Source organism: Myotis yumanensis, unplaced genomic scaffold (assembly GCF_028538775.1).
Source record: "Myotis yumanensis isolate MYYU_CA2020_CCGP unplaced genomic scaffold, mMyoYum1.0.hap1 SCAF_23, whole genome shotgun sequence".
Classification (NCBI taxonomy): domain Eukaryota; kingdom Metazoa; phylum Chordata; class Mammalia; order Chiroptera; family Vespertilionidae; genus Myotis; species Myotis yumanensis.
In genome coordinates, this window is record NW_027223774.1 from 3,192,218 (window position 1) to 3,209,979 (window position 17,762).

At 61.8% G+C, this 17,762-nt stretch overlaps 1 protein-coding gene across 1 annotated transcript; it reads right to left on the minus strand.

Moving 5' to 3' along the window:
- Positions 1–1,161: 1,161 nt before the first annotated feature.
- On the minus strand, positions 1,162–14,678 carry EPS8L1 (EPS8 signaling adaptor L1). Its single transcript, XM_070402190.1, is given in 21 exon segments — positions 1,162–1,341; positions 1,438–1,570; positions 1,978–2,152; positions 2,275–2,341; positions 2,343–2,396; positions 2,848–2,979; positions 3,069–3,201; positions 6,222–6,250; positions 6,390–6,531; positions 7,279–7,427; positions 7,542–7,616; positions 7,720–7,808; positions 8,211–8,337; positions 8,572–8,833; positions 9,204–9,286; positions 10,200–10,349; positions 10,661–10,822; positions 11,395–11,453; positions 12,033–12,073; positions 13,754–13,807; positions 14,586–14,678. Coding segments are annotated over 20 exon segments (2,166 nt in total). The 5' UTR covers positions 13,771–13,807; positions 14,586–14,678; the 3' UTR covers positions 1,162–1,254.
- Between the last annotated feature and the right edge of the window lie 3,084 nt (positions 14,679–17,762).

Here is a 17,762-nt window from a genome sequence, read left to right on the forward strand (position 1 = left end):
GATTGCCCCAGGAGGAAGGAACGGCAGGAAGAGGGAAACAGAGCGGTGGGTGTGAGAAGCCGGTGACCCTGGCCGGCCACAGGCCATCCGTGGCTCAGGTAGGAGCTGAGCTCCATGGGGCGGGGCCGCAGGAATTCCGTCGGGGGAGCTTGGCCGTGGCCAACGCTGCTGCTGAACGTCCAGTCTGCACGAGGCTGGGCCACAGAAGGCCAGCCTGAGCCCGCTGGCCAGAGGGGAAGGAGCTGGTTCTCCCGGAGCCAGGAAGCCCCCGTGAGCTGTCACCTGGCAGGATGGCGTGGCCAGGAAGCCTGTCACGTCAGGAGCTGCCACTTCTCCGTGGCTGGGCCCCTGGCAGGAGGTGGGACGGCGCCGAGTGGATGCTGGGAGACTAAGCGGGGACGGTGTGTGTGAGAGACAGGCCTCCTGAACTGGGTGCCTGCGCTGGCCCCGGAAGGCCGAATGGGAGTTCACCAGGTGGCAGAGACTTGCTGTCGCAACAGCAGAAAAACCAGCGGTTGGAGAGGTTTCGGGAGTGTGTTTGGAGAAGGGCAGGCCCAGAATGCCACGGGTGGAAGAATGAGGAAGAGGCGAGGTTGCAGAGGTGGGTAGGGACCAAACCACTGGGGCCCTGGGATTCCAGGCTGTGGGGCTCGGCGGGCAATGGGGAGCCAGAGGAGGGTGTTGAGCAAAGGCGGGGCTGGGACACTGGGTGTTCAGAAGGGCTTTGGAGCGGAGTGACCGGGGGCCGGAGGTCGGGAGGAAGCCTGGCTCGGGGCTCTGGGTAAGGAGAGGGGGACTCGGAGAATGAAGCCAGCGAAGGTGGGGGCGTCTCCTAGACTCTAGGACCTGGATTGCTTCCCTCCCATGAAGTTACAGTCGGGGTGAGGGGCAGGGTCCCTAGCGCCCGGGAGCCGGGTAGAGAAGGGACAGCAGTTGGCACGGCCTGTGACGAGGAGGCTGTTTATAGACTGGGCAGCACACGGAAGTAAGCAGGGCTCCTGAGCGCACCACGAGCGCGGTCCCTGCGTGGTCTTTCCCCTGCCCCTCCCGCTCCGGCCCATCCTCGCCCAGGACTGTCCAGCAAGGATGGTCCGTTTTATCCACGGGGACTGGGAAGCGCAGGGTCGGAACAGGACCGCGATCCGTCCAGGGGTCTGGTTCCCTCGGCGGGGGGTTCTGCATGCAGAGTCCATTTTCCCACGGGGCGCGGGGAAACCCGCCGCCCGGACACCGTTCCCGGAGGTCCGGGGAGAGTCAAATGACCTCGGTTTCCATCTCGCCTTCCACCTTCTTCTTTTGCTTCTCCATCACGGCCTCCAGCTCTGACACGTTCTCTTTGTCCTGGAGGGCGGGGTGGGAGTGAGGACTCCGGCGTCCGAGCCCTGGGCGCCCTCCCCGGTCCCGGCCCGGGACGGGCGGACGGGCGGCCCCGCTCACCTCCAGCAGCGCGCGCTGCACGGTGACCTGGCTGTACACGCGGGCGCCCTCCTCGGGGCTCACCGCGCGGAACTCCTCCTTCTGCAGCGAGAAGATCTGCGCGCCGGTCAGCACTCCCAGCGCATCCACGGTCCTGAGTAAGGGCAGCGGGGCGCGGTCAGCCTGCCGGCCAATCAGAACGCCAGCCTCCCAAGCCCCACCAATCACGTCATGCCGGGCCAGCCGTTTGTCCAATCAGGAGCATCCTACCTAAGCAGGGGGCTCCGCTGCTCCTGAGTCCCCACCCACCAATCAAGCGTGCCACAGGTGGGCGCGGCATCCTACTTTTGAGGGAGGCGGGACTTCCCTAGAGGCTCCAATTGGAGCGTGGGAAACCATGCCAATCACAACCTGCCATTCCCTGTGTCAACCAGACGCCCTCGCTTTGGGCCAATCGCGGTCCCCCGCGGTCCGCCGCGCTGCCCTCTGGGCCAATGAGAACACCTCGCCTCCAGCGCCCGAATCGCAGGCCTCGGGAGCCGGCACCCGCTCGCTACTCACCCGGCGCTGAAGCCCTTGGCCTGCAGCCAGGCGCGGACCTCCGAGGCGTCGGAGCGCGGGTGCAGCTGCGGCTCGGGGGCGCGGGGCCCCGTGGCTGTGCGGCTGGGGCCCGAGCGGCCCTGCGCCAGGCGCGCCTGCAGCTCCTCGTTGACGCTGAGCATCTGGCAGAATTTCTCTGCAAGCGGGAAACGGGGGGGAGGGCGCATCAGGCATGGGGGTCCTCGCGACGGGCCAACCCCCTCTTCCTGAGCCTCGGCTTCCCTCCCGGACGGCGAGGACAGGGTCTGCACCACTCACCCTTCTCGCCCGGGTCCAGGTGGTTGAGGCTGTCGCAGCTGTCCCAGTGGGGCCGCGCAGGGGCGGGGGGCGGGGGCCGGGGCCGGGGCCGAGGTCGGCGGGGGCGGGGGAGTGCTATTCTCCTGGAGAGGACCGAGAGGAGAGCACCTGGATCAGAGGGAGGACTCCGAGTCCCAGCCCCTCTTTTTTTTTTTTTAAATATATATTTTATTGATTTTTTACAGAGAGGAAGGGAGAGAGATAGAGAGTTTGACACATCGATGAGAGAGAAACATCGATCAGCTGCCTCCCGCACACTCCCTCCTGGGGATGTGCCCGCAACCAAGGTACATGCCCTTGACCGGAACCGAACCTGGGACCCTTCAGTCCACGGGCTGACGCTCTATCCACTGAGCCAAACCCGTTAGGGCTCCCAGCCCCTCCTGATGGAGATAAAGTTCTGAATGCACCCCCCCCCCCCCCAGCACCTCGTCTGCCAGGTGCCCTTAACTCGACCCACCCCTCGTCCCCAGGACCCAGGATCTGGTTCCCAGAGCCTCTCCCCTCAAGACCCGGGGGTCCGCCCTGACTCACCAGAACACGGGCAGGGCTTGGGCTGCGGCTCCCCCGGGGCCCCGGGTGGGGTGTCAGGATATTATAGGGCACGTATCCCTCCTGCCCCCACTGGTCCCGAACCTTCCACCACTTGCGCTGGTCATCCAGGACCTGGGGGAGGTCAGAGGGCAGGGTTCAGAGCCTGTGTCTGCAGTTGGGGTTGGGTACCCTCCCAGCCCCTCAGCCCGCACCCCTCTCACCTCCAGCACATCCCGATGCTTGACCGAGAGCTCGCTGCTGTTGCGGGCCTGGAAGTCATAATTACACAGGACCCACTTCCCTGCTGGCTCCGGCTCTGGTTCCGGTTCCGCTTCTGACTCCTGGTCTTGGTGACTGAGGAGAAGGGGGAGGGTTGGGGAAAGGAGGCAGCCGGCCCCACTGCTCTGGGCTGTAGGGTGTCGGTGTGAGCTGGGGTGAGAGCCAAGCAGGGGCCAAGGCAGGGGGCCAGGTTAGTACTGTTAATCGAGGCTTAACATGGGGAAAAACAGCTGGAATATACAGTATGTTGCTTCTTATGTGCCTGGCAACATGCTGTACGGGTACTAGCATCACCTCCATTTCATAGACCCCCCTGCACCAAAGGGTTGCAGGTTCTGTTCCGGGTCAGAGAACATGCCCGCGTTTGGGGCTCAATCCCCAGTAGGGGGCGTGCAGGAGGCAATGGATCGGTGTTCCACTCTCACATCGATGTTTCTCTTTCTCCCTCTCCCTTCCTCTCTCTAGCCCGGCGGGTGTGGCTCAGTGGTTGAGCATTGACCTGTGAATCAGAAGGTCACGGGTTCGACTCCCAGGCAGGGCACATGCCCAGGTTGTGGGCTCCATCTCCAGTGTGCGACTTGCAGGAGGCAGCCAATCAGTGATTCTCTCTCATCATTGATAGTTCTATCTCTCCTTTCCTCTTTGAAATCAATACAAATATTTAAATGTCCCAGATGAGACAGCTGGTGACAGCTGCTATTTATTTTTTTTAAAGATTTAATTTTTATTTATTTATTTATGTTAATCCTCACCCGATGATATTTTCCCGTTGTTTTTAGAGAGAGTGAAGAGAGAGGGGAAGACAGAGAGAAACATCGATGCGAGAGAAGCACATCGATTGGTTGCCTCCTGCACGAGCCGTGGCCAGGGCGTGGGCCAGGGAGGAGCCTGCAACCAATGTATGTGCCCTTGCCCGGATTCGAACCTGGGACCCTTTGGTCTGCAGTCCGATGCTCTATCCACTGAGCCAAACCGGCGAGGGCAGCTGCTATTTACTTATTGAGCATCTACTGTGTACTGGGCTCATACGTAATGATAACTCGCAGTCACAATATGCCGGGCACTGTTCAAAGTTTGGTACATATATTAGCTGATTTGATTCTCAGGAACGAGCCCTGGTAGAAGCATGAATTTGGACTCCCCTTTCCCTGCCTCCCCCCAAGAATCCTATTATTATTTCCATTCCACAGGTGAGGAAGCGGAGGGACAGTGATGGCCAGTGACCCCTGATGGGAAGGTCCCACAGCGAGAAGGTGCACAGCAGCCTGGGACCTGGGCAGGCCAGCCCCAGCGTCCCCGTCCTGAGTAATTTGGCTTTCTGAGTGCACAGGTGGCCGAGAACCTGAGCTCCTACCAGAAAGCCTTACAACCTCATGGGTTTCTCCTTCTTCCAGGAAGGGATTATTATTCCCATATTTTTTTCCTCCAAAGAACTCGAGGCACAGAGAAGGCAGGTAAAAAGTTGGGGTTTCCCTAACCGGTTTGGCTCCGTGGATAGAGTCGGCCTGTGGACTGAAGGGTCCCGGGTTCGATTCCGGTCAAGGGCATGTACCTTGGTTGCGGGCACATCCCCAGTAGGGGGCGTGTAGGAGGCAGCTGAGCGATGTTTCTTTCTCATTGATGTTTCTAACTATCCCTCTCCTTTCCTCTCTGTAAAAAATCAATAAAATATATTAAATAAAAAATAAAAAAAAAAGTTGGGCCGAAACCGGTTTGGCTCAGTGGATGGAGCGTCGGCCTGCGGACTGAAAGGTCCCGGGTTCGATTCCGGTCAGGGGGCATGTACCTTGGTTGCGGGCATATCCCCAATAGGAGATGTGCAGGAGGCAGCTGATCGATGTTTCTCTCTCATCGATGTTTCTAACTCTCTATCTCTCTCCCTTCCTCTGTAAAAAATCAATAAAATATATTAAAAAAAAAAAGTTGGGAGTATTGGGGGGATAAGGACACATATGTAATACCTTAATCAATAAAGAAATTTTTTTAAAAAAAGAATGCAAAACAAAAAGTTGGTATCAGAAGCATGGGGATGGGGAGGGGTTCTGCGAGACCAGGCAGCCGGGGGAAGGGGCATGGGATTTGGGCTCCGACCCCCCAATAAGAGGGACCTCAGCTCGGATCAGGCCTACCTGTGCAAGGGAGAGGGGGGGTCTTCAGGGCCGCGGCGCCCCCTGTGTGGGGCAGGCAGCTCCCAGCACGCTGTCCCTGCTGAGACCCGCTGCCCGGCCCGTGCCCAGACCCCCCTTCTGCTTCTCCAGCTTTGCTGCTTGGTTCTTCTCATCCCACTCGGCTTCCCTCCTGACTTGCCCAGGCACCCTCTACCCCCTCCTCTTCCTCCAGGCCCCAAGAGTCTGCACCCCCACTGCTTGTTGGAGTCATGAAGTTGCACCCCCAGTTCTTTCCTCCCCCAGAGACAGAGGAATCCAAGTCTTAAGCTTTCATTTCTTGGCCCTTTTCATCCTTAAAGCTCAGCAGCGACAGGGACAATTGCTGCAGAGCCTTGGGAAGGCGAGGGGCCAGCCTCGCAGCCCGCACCTCTCCACTTCCTGACCTCCCCCGACACTGGCCCCTCAGCCCTTCAAGTCCTGAGCCCGCTTCTCTGGGTCTCCAAGTTTCCAAGGACCAGACCTGAGCTCTTCCTCGAAACCCAGATGCTTAATTCCCAGCCTCTTCCCTCCAACCCCCAGGGCTCTGTCCTGGTGGGGACCCGAGCAGGGCGCGTCCCAGATCCTGGGGAACGAAAGTGCCTTCTCCCAGCCCTTTGGGGACTCTGGATCCAACCTCTCAAAACTTCACCCACACCCAGCCCCTCCTCCCTCAGACCCTGGAACCCGGGCCTCCAGCACCCTCCACCCTCAGACCCAGAAATCTGGGCCCAGGCCCCTCCCTCCCTGCTCCGCCCTCCCTGCTCCTCCCCCACCCCTCCCAGCCCGGGCCCCATCCCCAGGCCTGGTCACCACCTCACCCACCTGCGAAGAAGAGCCGGGAAGACAGAAGGAAAAAAGACAGAAAAAAGGGGGCGGAGTCAGCGCGGGGAGCCCCCAGGATGCACCCCTCCTGGACCCCAGCTGCCCCGCCCTGGGGCTGACACTCACCCGTTGACAGCGATCTGGGGGGCGCTTTGCTGCGGGAGATAAGGCGGTAGGTCAGGGGCAGGACAGGGTGGCGGGGTGGGGGTGGGGGTGTAGGGGGAGGTGTCACCCTCCCAGACCTCCCAGTCCTGACCCTGCTGTGTCACTTCCTCCTCCAAACCTGAGCCTTACCTGCCTGCGCCGCCGCTCGTGCTGCAGCTGTTTTTCTACTGGGTCCTCCCAGGGGCGGCCCTGCGGGTCGGCGGCCGGGGGCTCCCAGCCGCTGTAGAACTCGGGGATATATGGGGGTCCCTCTTCCGGGGGCAATTCCAGCCTGCAGCCAAAGATGGGCCGAGGGCTCAGTGAGCCTGTTCCACCCGACTTAGCCCCGTCACTTCTCCCCTGGCCCCGCCCCCTGTGCCCAAGCCTCACTCTAACCCAGCTATTCTCTCCTCGCCTCTTTGGGCCCAGCTCCGGCCCCGCCTCTAAGCCCCACCCCCTGACATCGATTATATTTCTAAATGCACTGATTCCAACGAATGGTGCCCCAGCCTCTGAATCCAGACCGCTTTCTAGCTGCGTGCATTCCTCGCGGGCTCTGCCCCTACCACGCGAGGATCTCCGCCTCGGAGTACAGACTCCGCCCCCTTTCCCACCCTCAGATCAAACCTTTCCTAAACCCCGCCCCTTCTATATGGCTCCGCCCCCAGTTCCGCCCTATTCCTATAAGCCCCGCCTTTCGTTCCTGTCCGAGGATCAACTGATGTAGTTTGAAATCTCTCCTTCACACTAATTTCTGGCCTTTCCTCCAATCGGATGCTGGCATTTGTCCTAGGTCCCGCTCTTTCTTCATTTGCCACACCCTCCGGGCCGTCAATCACCACGCCCCGCCTCCCTGCCCCTCAATCACCACGCCTCTACTCACATGCCCCGCCCCTCCCGTCACCACGCCCCGCCCCAATCACCACGCCCCTACGTAACCTACCCGGTCCCTCCAATCACCACGCCCCAGGGTAACCTGCCCCGCCCCTCCCATCACCACGCCCCGCCCCGACCACGCCCAGCGCCCCACGCCCCTCACCCCGGGCGGGTCCACAAGTCCCCCAGCGAGGTCCAGAGCGCATTTTCACTCGGGGTGACATTCTCCCGCAGCAGCGCCACGGCCTCGGACGTCAGGTGCGGCCGCCGCACGCCGCTCGCCAGCTTTGGTCCGCCGGACATCTCCACAATCTGCCGGAGGGGGAGGGGGGGGCAAGAATGGGCACACCATCAGACCCTCTGGAAGAGGAACCCCGACTCCTCCTGCTGCAGGGGGGTCTCAAGGGCCGAGGGGCGTGGTCTCACCATGTGCAGGGGTCCGAACAGGAAGTGCAGCAGCTCCGGGGAGGAGGGGTTCGCGATGTTGCCACGCAGCCTCGCCTGCGGGGCGGGGGAGGGGCTGGCATTAGACCTTGGACAGGTCGGGGCCTCCAGCCGCCGTTCTCCCCGCACCCCGCCCCCCGCTCCTGAAGCCCGTGCTCACCAGAAGGCTGAAGGCGTACTTGATCTTCTGAAGCACATCCGTGTACTCGGCCTCGCTGGGCGGCTTGGCCCGCAGCGCCAGGAGGCCCTCTGTGGAGGGTGGGGGGCAGGCAAGGGGACAGAGGACAGCGTCAGAGAGAGGGAGCGCCCCAGAGAGATTAGGATGGAGAGCCAAACTGGCAGGGGGTGCGAGGGGAGACCCTAGGCAGCGGTTCTCAACCTGTGGGTTGCGACCCCTTCACAGGGGTCGCCTAAGACCATCGGAAAACACATATATAATTACATACTGTTTTTGTGATGAATCACTATGCTTTAATTATGTTCAATTTGTAACAATGAAATTGGGGGTCACCACAACATGAGGAACTGTATGAAAGGGTCGCGGAATTAGGAAGGTTGAGAACCACTGCCCTAGGGGCAGGGGGGCTATCTGGGGGTGTCCAGGGGAGCAGGGGACGGGGTGATCGGGATCCCACACGGGGCGCCCCTCACCTCCGGACTCCCGGCGCCGGGTCCTGCGGCCGCGCTCCCTGTGCTCCAGCACTCGGGCCGCCTCCGCGGATTTCTGCAGCTTCAACACGAAGCTCTCCACGTCGTCGAACACGTGGTTCAGTATGTCCTGGTGGACAGAACAGGGGACGCGTCAGACTCCTGATCCCCGACCCTCATCGCTCCTGGCAAAGCCCTCCAGCCAGGGGCGCTCAGACACCCCCCCAACCCAGGCCACGCCTTCCGATGCCTGGCTCTGCGCCCCCACCCATTCGGTTCCCGGGGGTCCCATTCCGAGGTCTGACCCCGCCCCCAGCCCAGCCCTGCCCTCCCGCTCCCGGACGTCAGGCCCCGCCCCGCTCACCACATCCCGTTCCGCCTGCAGATTGGCCAGGTCCGGGCCGCGGGGGCCCAGGTCCGGGGAGGCCGGGTCCGCGCTCCTGGGGGTCTCCGCCCGGCCCGGACTCCGCGCCGCTTCCTCCTCGGGGATGGGCTCCGTCTGGGGGCGCTCGCGGGCCGCGGCCGACTCTGCTGGGCTGATCACTGCGCGGACCGACGGGCGGCGCTGCAGGGGCGGGGTCTCGTCCGCGGGCGCCGGGCGGCGCTGCAGCTCCTCCTGCGTGGCCCTGCGTGGAAGAAGGGGACACTGAGGCTGGGTCCCCCGAGGAGCCCAGGAGGGGAAAAATTGGGGGCTGAAAACAGACACAGTGGCCCACATGGGTCAACCCTAGTCTCGGAGTGGTAGGGAGAATTCCAAAATATTGGCGAGGGCGGGGGAAACGGGCTAAGGGGGGAGAACACGAGGACCAGAACCAGGAAAAGTAGGGCCCAGAGGAGGGGGCGCACTTGTATGGGAGGTACACGCAAGACTTGAATAAACTGTGACTCCATTCAAAATTCGCTCTGCTGTAGGCTAGGGGGTAAGAGCCCATTTCTCGGATGGGGAGACTGAGGCCCAGAGACACCCCCCCCCCCCCCCCCCCCCGCCCCGCTTACCGGAGCGCCGCCGCCCTTCGATCCCCGTGGCCGGAGCGGTAATTGTGCAGGGCCCCCTGGATGTCCTCCTGCATCAGCTCCGCCTGCCAATCACGCGGTTAGGCCACGCCCACCCTCACCCACCGCCCGCCCCGGGCCCCGCGCGCGCGCGCGCGGGATGGACTCCTTGGCTCGGTCCCAGGCCACGTCCAGTCATCGTTCACGCATGTGGCCCCACGCAGGTCCACACCCTACCTAGACTCACACCTCCTTCGCCCTAAATCTGACCCAGACCGAGGCCACGCCCCCTCCCACGGAGGCCGCATCCTGGTGGCTCCCCATTCTTAGATCACACTCACCCCCCATCCCCGCTGTGGCTGCCTTCCAGGCTGCCCGCCCCCCCCCCCCCCACGTTCTGTCCTAGCCCCTGACCCTGAGTCCAATCTGCACTCAAAGCCCCCTCCCGCCCTGGCCGGTTTGGCTCAGTGGATAGAGCATCTGCCCGCGGACTGAAGGGTCCCGGGTTCGATTCCAGCCAGGGGCACATGCCTGGGTTGCAGGCTTGATCCCCAGTAGGGGGCGTGCAGGAGGCAGCTGATCCATGATTCTCTCTCATCATTGATGTTTCTAGCTCTCTCTCCCTCTCCCTTCCTCTCTGAAACCAATAAAAATAAAGTAATTTTTAAAAAATTAAAAAAGAGCCCTAGCTGGTCTGGCTCAGTGGATAGAGTGTCGGCTTGCAGACTGAAGGGTCCCAGGTTCAATTCCAGCCAAGGGCACGTTGCGGGCTAGATCCCCAGTGTGCGGCAGCCTATCCATGATTCTCCCTCACCATTGATATTTCTATCCCTCTCCCTTCCTCTCTGAACTCAATAAAAATATTTTTTTAAAAAGAAAAAGAAAAAAAGCCCCCTCCCTTCCCCACGTCTTTCCAAGCCCCGCCCCTCGGCTGTCCTGACCCCGCCTTTGCCCCGCCCCCGCCCCTTCCTCCCAGTGGCCCCGCCCCCACCCGCTCACCCCGAGCCGCAGGCCCTGGAAGAAGTGCACGTCGGGCTGCGCGCGCTCGGGCTCCTGGCACACCAGCAGCAGCAGCGAGCGGCTCCGGCCTGGCGGCATCACCGCGTCGCAGCGCACGATGGCGCTCAGCGGGTACGACTCCAGCTCCTCCTGTGGGGGGCGGGGGACAGCGGGTAAACTGAGGCTCGCAACCCAGGACACCGCTCCGTGGAGACAGCAGTGCCCGCGCAGGGGCACGCGCTGCGTAGGCCGACCCCACGACCACAGATGAGACGAATACAGCTTCCAGAAGGGGCGGGGGAGGGGGGGGTCCTTGCCTAAATTCCCAGAGGAAGGACGTACGGAAGCCAAGATTCAAACCAAGACCCCCTTACCCCCTTTTCCCACATCCCCAGGGCCCAGCTCTGCGCGCCCGGCTGCTCCGTCCGGCGCGCCTTCATCCCCCCACGTGGCCCTGGCACCTTGGAGACGTGGTCGAGCAGCGTGACGTGGTCGGGAGACACGCGCAGCAGCATCTCCTGGGCCCAGACGCGGCCCTGGCTGTCCATGACGGCCAGCTTCCTCGAGGCGTCCTCCACCGTGTGCACGCCATCCTCCTCGCCCAGGCAGAACGTCACCAAGTGCTGGCAGGGGCCGCGCAGAAAGCAGTGAGGCCCCGCGTGGTGCCGGGTGGGCTCGGAGTCCTGGAACCAGGCTTCCAGCGGGTACCTAACCACACCGCCTCCAGGACGCCTTCCCTGATCACTTGCTCCACCCATGGGCGCCTCGGCTCAGGGCCCTTCGTTTCTGTTTCATCAGAATGGCGACCGCCTGGGCCTGTCTCCCCCCCAAGACCGGAGGCTCCTTGGCGTCCGGGGGTGGTCTGGATCCTATCTCGTCCCTTCAAAGCACCACTGCGTGCAGCCCTTTGCTGCTCTGCCGGACCGTGTCTGCCCCCCGCTCATCCAGGATTGCCTCTGGTTTGCGCCTGTGGCCGCACCGTCCAGCTCAAGAGGAAAAGTTGGCAGGTTCGTGTGGCACTGGGCTCCCCCGCGGATACCCACGCGCCTCCGAGGCGAGGCAGGGGAAGCCCGCTTTGTGGATGAGCAGGCGGAGTCTCCCCAGTTCTTTCTGCTCGGAAGCCCACCTGCTCTCCACACCCCCGTCTCCTTTCGTCCCAGAAGACTCCCCGTGGCAGCGCAGACCCCACACTTACATTGACGGGATACTGGGACACATCCGCCATCACCACCGTGGAGTACCGCTTCCGCTGCTCTGGGGGGAGGAGGAGGATGGGTCAGGAGACCTGGGTTCCCAGGTCCCTTTCCTTCAGACCCAGGAGTCCAGGCCCCTGCCTTCCTCCCTCAGACCAGGAGTCCCCGCCCTTAGCCCCTCCTCCTTCTGACCCAGGAGTCCAGGCCCCCAGCCCCTCCTCCTTCTGACCCAGGAATCCAGGCCCCCAGCCCCTCCTCCCTCAGACCAGGAGTCCAGGCCCCTAGCCCCTCCTCCCTCAGACCCAGGAGTCCAGGCCCCCCGCCCCACCTCCCTCAGACCCAGGAGTCCCCGCCCTTAGCCCCTCCTCCTTCTGACCCAGGAGTCCAGGCCCCCAGCCCCTCCTCCTTCTGACTCAGGAATCCAGGCCCCCAGCCCCTCCTCCCTCAGACCCAGGAGTCCCCGCCCTTAGCCCCTCCTCCCTCAGACCAGGAGTCCAGGCCCCCAGCCCCTCCTCCTTCTGACCTAGGAATCCTGGCCCCCAAGCCCCTCCTCCTTCTGACCCAGGACTCCAAGGCCTCAGTTCCTCCTCCCTCAGACCCAGTTTCTCTTGGCTTGGGGTTCCCTTGCCAATACACTTACCATAAATGGACTTGGCACTCGGTTTGGGGGCAGCTTCTGGGCTGGTGAAGGAAAAGAGGGGTGAGAGGGACAGTGGGAACTGGGGGCAGATCACGGGGTTTAAGTGCCAAGGAGAGCAGCGACTTCATTGTGGGGGCACCGGGGAGCCATGGAAGGTTCTGAGCAGAGGAGGTGAGGGCAGAGCTAGACTTTAGAAAGACAGGTGAGGGAGGCGACGGTACTGGGCAGCGGTGGGGAGTGTGGTCTCTACTGTCACACCGACCTGGGTTCAAATCCCCTGCCTTGCCCTAAGACCCAGGGTAGGAGACTTCATCTCTCCTGCCTCAGTTTCCCTCTCTGTAAGATAGGGGTCGGCTGCCCAATGGCTTCTGCCGGCAACCAATTCCAGCATGTCATAATTTCAAGAGTTTCATCAAAAGGTTGATGAGCCCTAACCGGTTTGGCTCAGTGGATAGAGCGTCAGCCTGCGGACTGAAGGGTCTCGGGTTCGATTCCGGTCAAGGGCATGTACCTTGGTTGTGGGCACATCCCCGGTGGGGAGTGTGCAGGAGGCAGCTGATCGATGTTTCTCTCTCATCGATGTTTCTAACTCTCTATCCCTCTCCCTTCCTCTCTGTAAAAAATCAATAAAAAATAAAAAAAAATTTTAAAAAAGGTTGGGGACTCAACAGGGTTGAGTGCTGGAAATGGCTAAAGGCATTTCCCCAAACCTGAATAGGAAACTGTGGCTGCCAGAGAGCGAAAAGCATCCTAATCTACACGGTATTGCCTCCTACTGGCCAAACACCTGAACAGCCCGTAGGCTAATTCCCCCAAACTGACAATGCTTCTGTGCCCTTTGAAACCTTACCCTTGGAAGTGTATTATCTCCACCTTGCCTTAGGACAAATTGTGTTAATAAAAGCAAGGGTCCTAGACAAGGAGGGCGTCTTCAGTTCCTTTAGCGGAAGCTCCTCTGACCCCCAATGCCTTTCAAAATTATATCTCATCTCCGGACTCTTTATTAGTCTCCTCTGGATTCCTAGGTCATCTACCCACAGCGCCTTTTCCAGATTCCTGAACCCTTCTGGACGCCGGGACAAGAACCCCGGCAGGATTGCATGTGGTAGGGCCATTAGGTGAATTCAATGAGATGGGGCAGGTGAAGTGTTCTATAGCCTCCATAACTATTATTATCATCATTATTATAATGCTAAGGGCTTGGCACATAGTAGTTGCTTAATACATGGGAATTTTTAAATAGCATTCATATTTGGAGCTGCGGCCGGCCGGCATGGCTCAGTGGTTGAGCATCAACCTATGAACCAGGAGGTCACAGCTCGATTCCCGGTCAGGACACAGGCCTGGGTTGCGGACTCGATCCCCAGTGGGGGGCGTGCAGGAGGCAGCCGGCCAATGATTCTCTCTCATCATTGATGTTTTTCTCTCTCTCCCTCTCCCTTCCTCTCTGAAATCAATAAAGTTATAATTTAAAAAAATATTTGGAGCAGATGGAGTTACCTTCTTCCTCTCCCGCCCCCAAGGGCCAGGCTCCACCCAGCCTAACCCTTCTCTGTCTCCTGCCTTCAACCTCCTCTTCAAGGCCTCCTCCAAGAAGAATTCTCCAGCGACCCTACCCTCTGGGCTGGAGGGAGGCCGCCCAGGTGACCTGCTGTGAATGCCCTGCGGGTGTGGGTGAGACAGGTCCGGGGACAGGCGGCCTGGGGGGCAGGGGCACTTACCCGATGCTGGTGCTCATGGTGCCGAGTGGGCAGCTCTTGCCACCTGGAGGTGCCCTGGGAGCCAGCAAAGAGGTGAGGGCTTGCTCTGCCCTTCGGGACCTATGACTCCCACCCAGCCTCCTCCCTCAGACCCTCCTCCCTCAGACCCAGGAGTCCCCGCCCCCAGCCCCTCCTCCCCTAGCCCCTCCTCCCTCAGACCCAGGAGTCCAGGCCCCCAGCCCCTCCTCCCTCAGACCCAGGAGTCCAGGCCCCCAGCCCCTCCTCCCTCAGACCCAGGAGTCCAGGCCCCCAGCCCCTCCTCCCTCAGACCCAGGAGCCCAGGCCTCCAGCCCCTCCTCCCTCAGACCCAGGAGTCCAGGCCCCCAGCCCTCCTCCCTCAGACCCAGGAGCCCAGACCCCCAGCCCTCCTCCCTCAGACCCAGGAGCCCAGGCCCCCAGCCCCTCCTCCCTCAGACCCAGGAACCCAGATGCCCAGCCCTCCTCTTTCATACCTTGTCCCCTTTCCCCCAAATCCTTCAGAAAGGCATGCATTCAATTCCCCAGTCTCTGTGGACCCCACTTGCCTCCTCTCCCAGGGTCCAGTCTCCCAGGTGCTCACCCCTGAGAACCAGGGGGTTTGACCCCAGTCTCCTGGGGGGACCTCGCACCCACTTCCTAGTCCCCGTGGCCCTGTATTCTTCCTCTAGCCACGGGGCCCAATTTTCAGCCCTCACGCCTTTACGACTCAAGAGTCTAGATCCCCCAGCCCTTCCTCAGTCCAGGCCCCTGCTCCTCCAGCCCCCGCAGACCCCAGCGTCCTCGCCCCCAGCCCCGCCCGGGGCCCCCTCCTCACCTGCCCCGTCAGGCTCCCTCGGAAGCCAGGCCTGCTCTGCTCTCCCTGCCACACCGAGGGCTCCTCCTTCCTCCTCCCTCCAGGGAGGCCCGCCTCCACATACCTGAGCACTCACCTGGCACTGCCCCGCTGGAGTGGCCCGGGGCGGGGCTGGCAGGGGGACCCGGGCGGGCGGGGCGGGACAGTCTCGGGAACCTCGATTGTTTCCCTGTAACAACAATGCAACAGTCACAACAACAGCCCTGGATTCTCCCAGCCCCTCCGGGCTGTCAGGCTGTCAGAGGTCAGCTTTTCCGTGTGCTCAGGCCCCAGAGAGGGGCCGGCTACCTGGAAGGGTGGTGGCCTTTGAACCCGGCCTGTCTTTCTTTCATTTTCTTTTTTTAAAAATATCTTTTCATTGATGTCAGAGAGGGAGGGAGAGGGAGAGAGAAACATCCATGAGAGAGAGAGAATCATGGATCAGCTGCCCCCTGCATGCCCCACACTGGGGATGGAGCCCACAACCCGGCAGGTGCCCTGATGGGGAATGGAACCCGGGACCTCCTGGTTCATAGGTTGACGCTCAACCACGGAGCCAGGCCGGCCAGGCTGGGGCTGTCTTTCTATCCCCAGAGCTAGTGCCTGGCCTTCTGCACACCTGTCTGTGGTTCTGTCTCCACCTGTTCCCTCACCCCCCTTTCCCAGCTGCTCTGGGAATTTCCCTCATAAACCCCGCGGTGATGGCTATAGGAGTCGGAGGCGGCCTGGGCAGCGAGTCCCCCAGAATGTCAGATGTCACAGCTCACCCCCAGGGCAGCCCACTCTCAGGCTGTCTCATCAGCGATGCCCACCTGGTTCCCACCCCTGCCCTTGCCCCCTACCTGGTCTCCCTGCTCCTGCCCTCCGCTCGCGCTAGTCCCAGTCTCTACTCAGAATCCTCCAGCGGCGCCCCTTCTCAGGATAAAAGCAGAGTCATCGGGGTGTTCAGTGATATTCCTCTAACTGCCCCCTCCCCCCTCACTCTGTCCCAGCACACCAGCCTCCTGCTGTTCCCTGAGCACCCAGACCACATCCTGCCACAGGGCCTTTGCACGTGCCATTCTCACTTCCTGGACTGCTGTTCCCTTCCACGGCCTCACCTCCTTCAGGTTGTGCCCGAATGTCGCCTCCTCAGAGAGGCCCCCTGAAACACCCCATTTAAGATCGCAGCACCTCGCCCTGGCCGGGAAGCTCAGGTGGTCGGAGCATTGTTCGGATGTGCCCATGGTGATGGTGTGATGCCTGGTCAGGGCGCGTACAACCAAGGGATGCATCAATGACTGGAACGGGAGCCCGGCCATCGTGGCTCGGTGGTTGTGCCCGGATCCATGAACCGTGAGGTCATGGTTGGATTTGGTCAGGGAGCATTATATTTGTGTATGAATTCTCTCCACAGCAACCTAGGAAATGGGTCCCAGGAACCCCATTATACATGAGAAAACGGAGGCACATACAAGTTACTAGTGAGTAATTTATTCACAACCACACAACCAATACACGACGGAGACTTAAAAAATATATATATATTTGTATTGATTTCAGAGAGGAAGGGAGAGAGAGAGAAATATCAATGTTGAGAGAGAATCATGGATCGGCTGCCTCCTGCACGCCCCACACTGGGGATGGAGCCTGCAACCCGGGCATGTGCCCTGACCAGGAATCCAACCGTGACCTCCTGGTTCATAGGTCAACACTCAACCGCTGAGCCACGCCATCCGGGCTTGATGACGGAGACGGTTGAACCCGGCCATGCAATCATGCACTGTAGCCCCTTCATCCTTTGGTGCCGCCCTCCCCTGCCCTGGCCCCTGGCTAGCTGTGTGACCCTGGGCAAACGCCCTCCCCTCTCTGTGCTGCACAGCACGGGGAGGAGCACATGAGATGAGGGAGAGCTTCCTCGCAGAGGAAGCGAGATGACAGAGGTGACGTCTTCCTTCCCCCATGTGCGATCACGCGGATGCAAAGGGCACCGTGGAGCCCAGAGGAGGCTGCTGAGGGAGAGGGCCCGGCTGGCTTCCTGGAGGAGGAGGGGCGGCCGGCGGCGCTGAACCTGAAGGGCCAGTTCGGCAGCCCAGGGTGGCCCAGAGGAGGAGGGAGGAGTGTTCCAGGCCAGGGAGCCGCGAAGCCTCTGAGGGGAGGGCCGAGGAGCCGGGCGGTGCTGTGCAGGGCTGGGTGCCATCAGCAGGCCCAGCTCTGGGTCCCTGTCACCTCCATGTCACAGATCATTTCTGAGCTGGGCCTGGCCTGGGCTGGGGTAGACGGAACGGGATGGGCACCTCATCGCAGAGGAGCAGATGGAGGCTCAGAGTGGGGGTGGGGAGGGCACTAGTCAAGGTCATAAGGCCCCAGGCTGTGACACTGACTCATGTGCAGCTGAGCCCAGACCCTTTCTTCACGTGCAGGTGGAGAAACTGACCTCATAGAGGCATTTGGTGGGGGGCAGGGCCTGGACCCCTGGGTCTGAGGGAGGAGGGGCTGGGGGCCTGGACTCCTGGGTCTGAGGGAGGAGGAGGCTGGGGCCTGGCCTCCTGGGTCTGAGGGAGGAGGCTGGGGGCCTGGACTCCTGGGTCTGAGGGAGGAGGGACTGGGGGTCTGGGCTCCTGGGTCTGAGGGAGGAGGGGCTGGGGGTCTGGGCTCCTGGGTCTGAGGGAGGAGGCTGGGGGCCTGGACTCCTGGGTCTGAGGGAGGAGGGACTGGGGGTCTGGGCTCCTGGGTCTGAGGGAGGAGGGGCTGGGGGTCTGGGCTCCTGGGTCTGAGGGAGGAGGGGGCTGGGGGCCTGGGCTCCTGGGTCTGATGGAGGAGGGGCTGGGGGCCTGGGCTCCTGGGTCTGAGGGAGGAGGGGCTGGGGGTCTGGGCTCCTGGGTCTGAGGGAGGAGGGGTGGGGGCCTGGGCTCCTGGGTCTGAGGGAGGAGGTGCTGGGGGCCTGGGCTCCTGGGTGTGAGGGAGGAGGCTGGGGGCCTGGGCTCCTGGGTCTGAGGGAGGAGGCTGGGGGCCTGGACTCCTGGGTGTGAGAGAGGAGGGCCTGGGGCCTGGACTGCTGGTCTGAGGGAGGAGTCTGGGGCCTGGACTGTTGGTCTGAGGGAGGAGGCTTCCCTGGAGCAGGCACCCCCAGCCCCACCCCCAGATGTCTGGAGCTGTCTTGGAGACCGAAACCCAGTC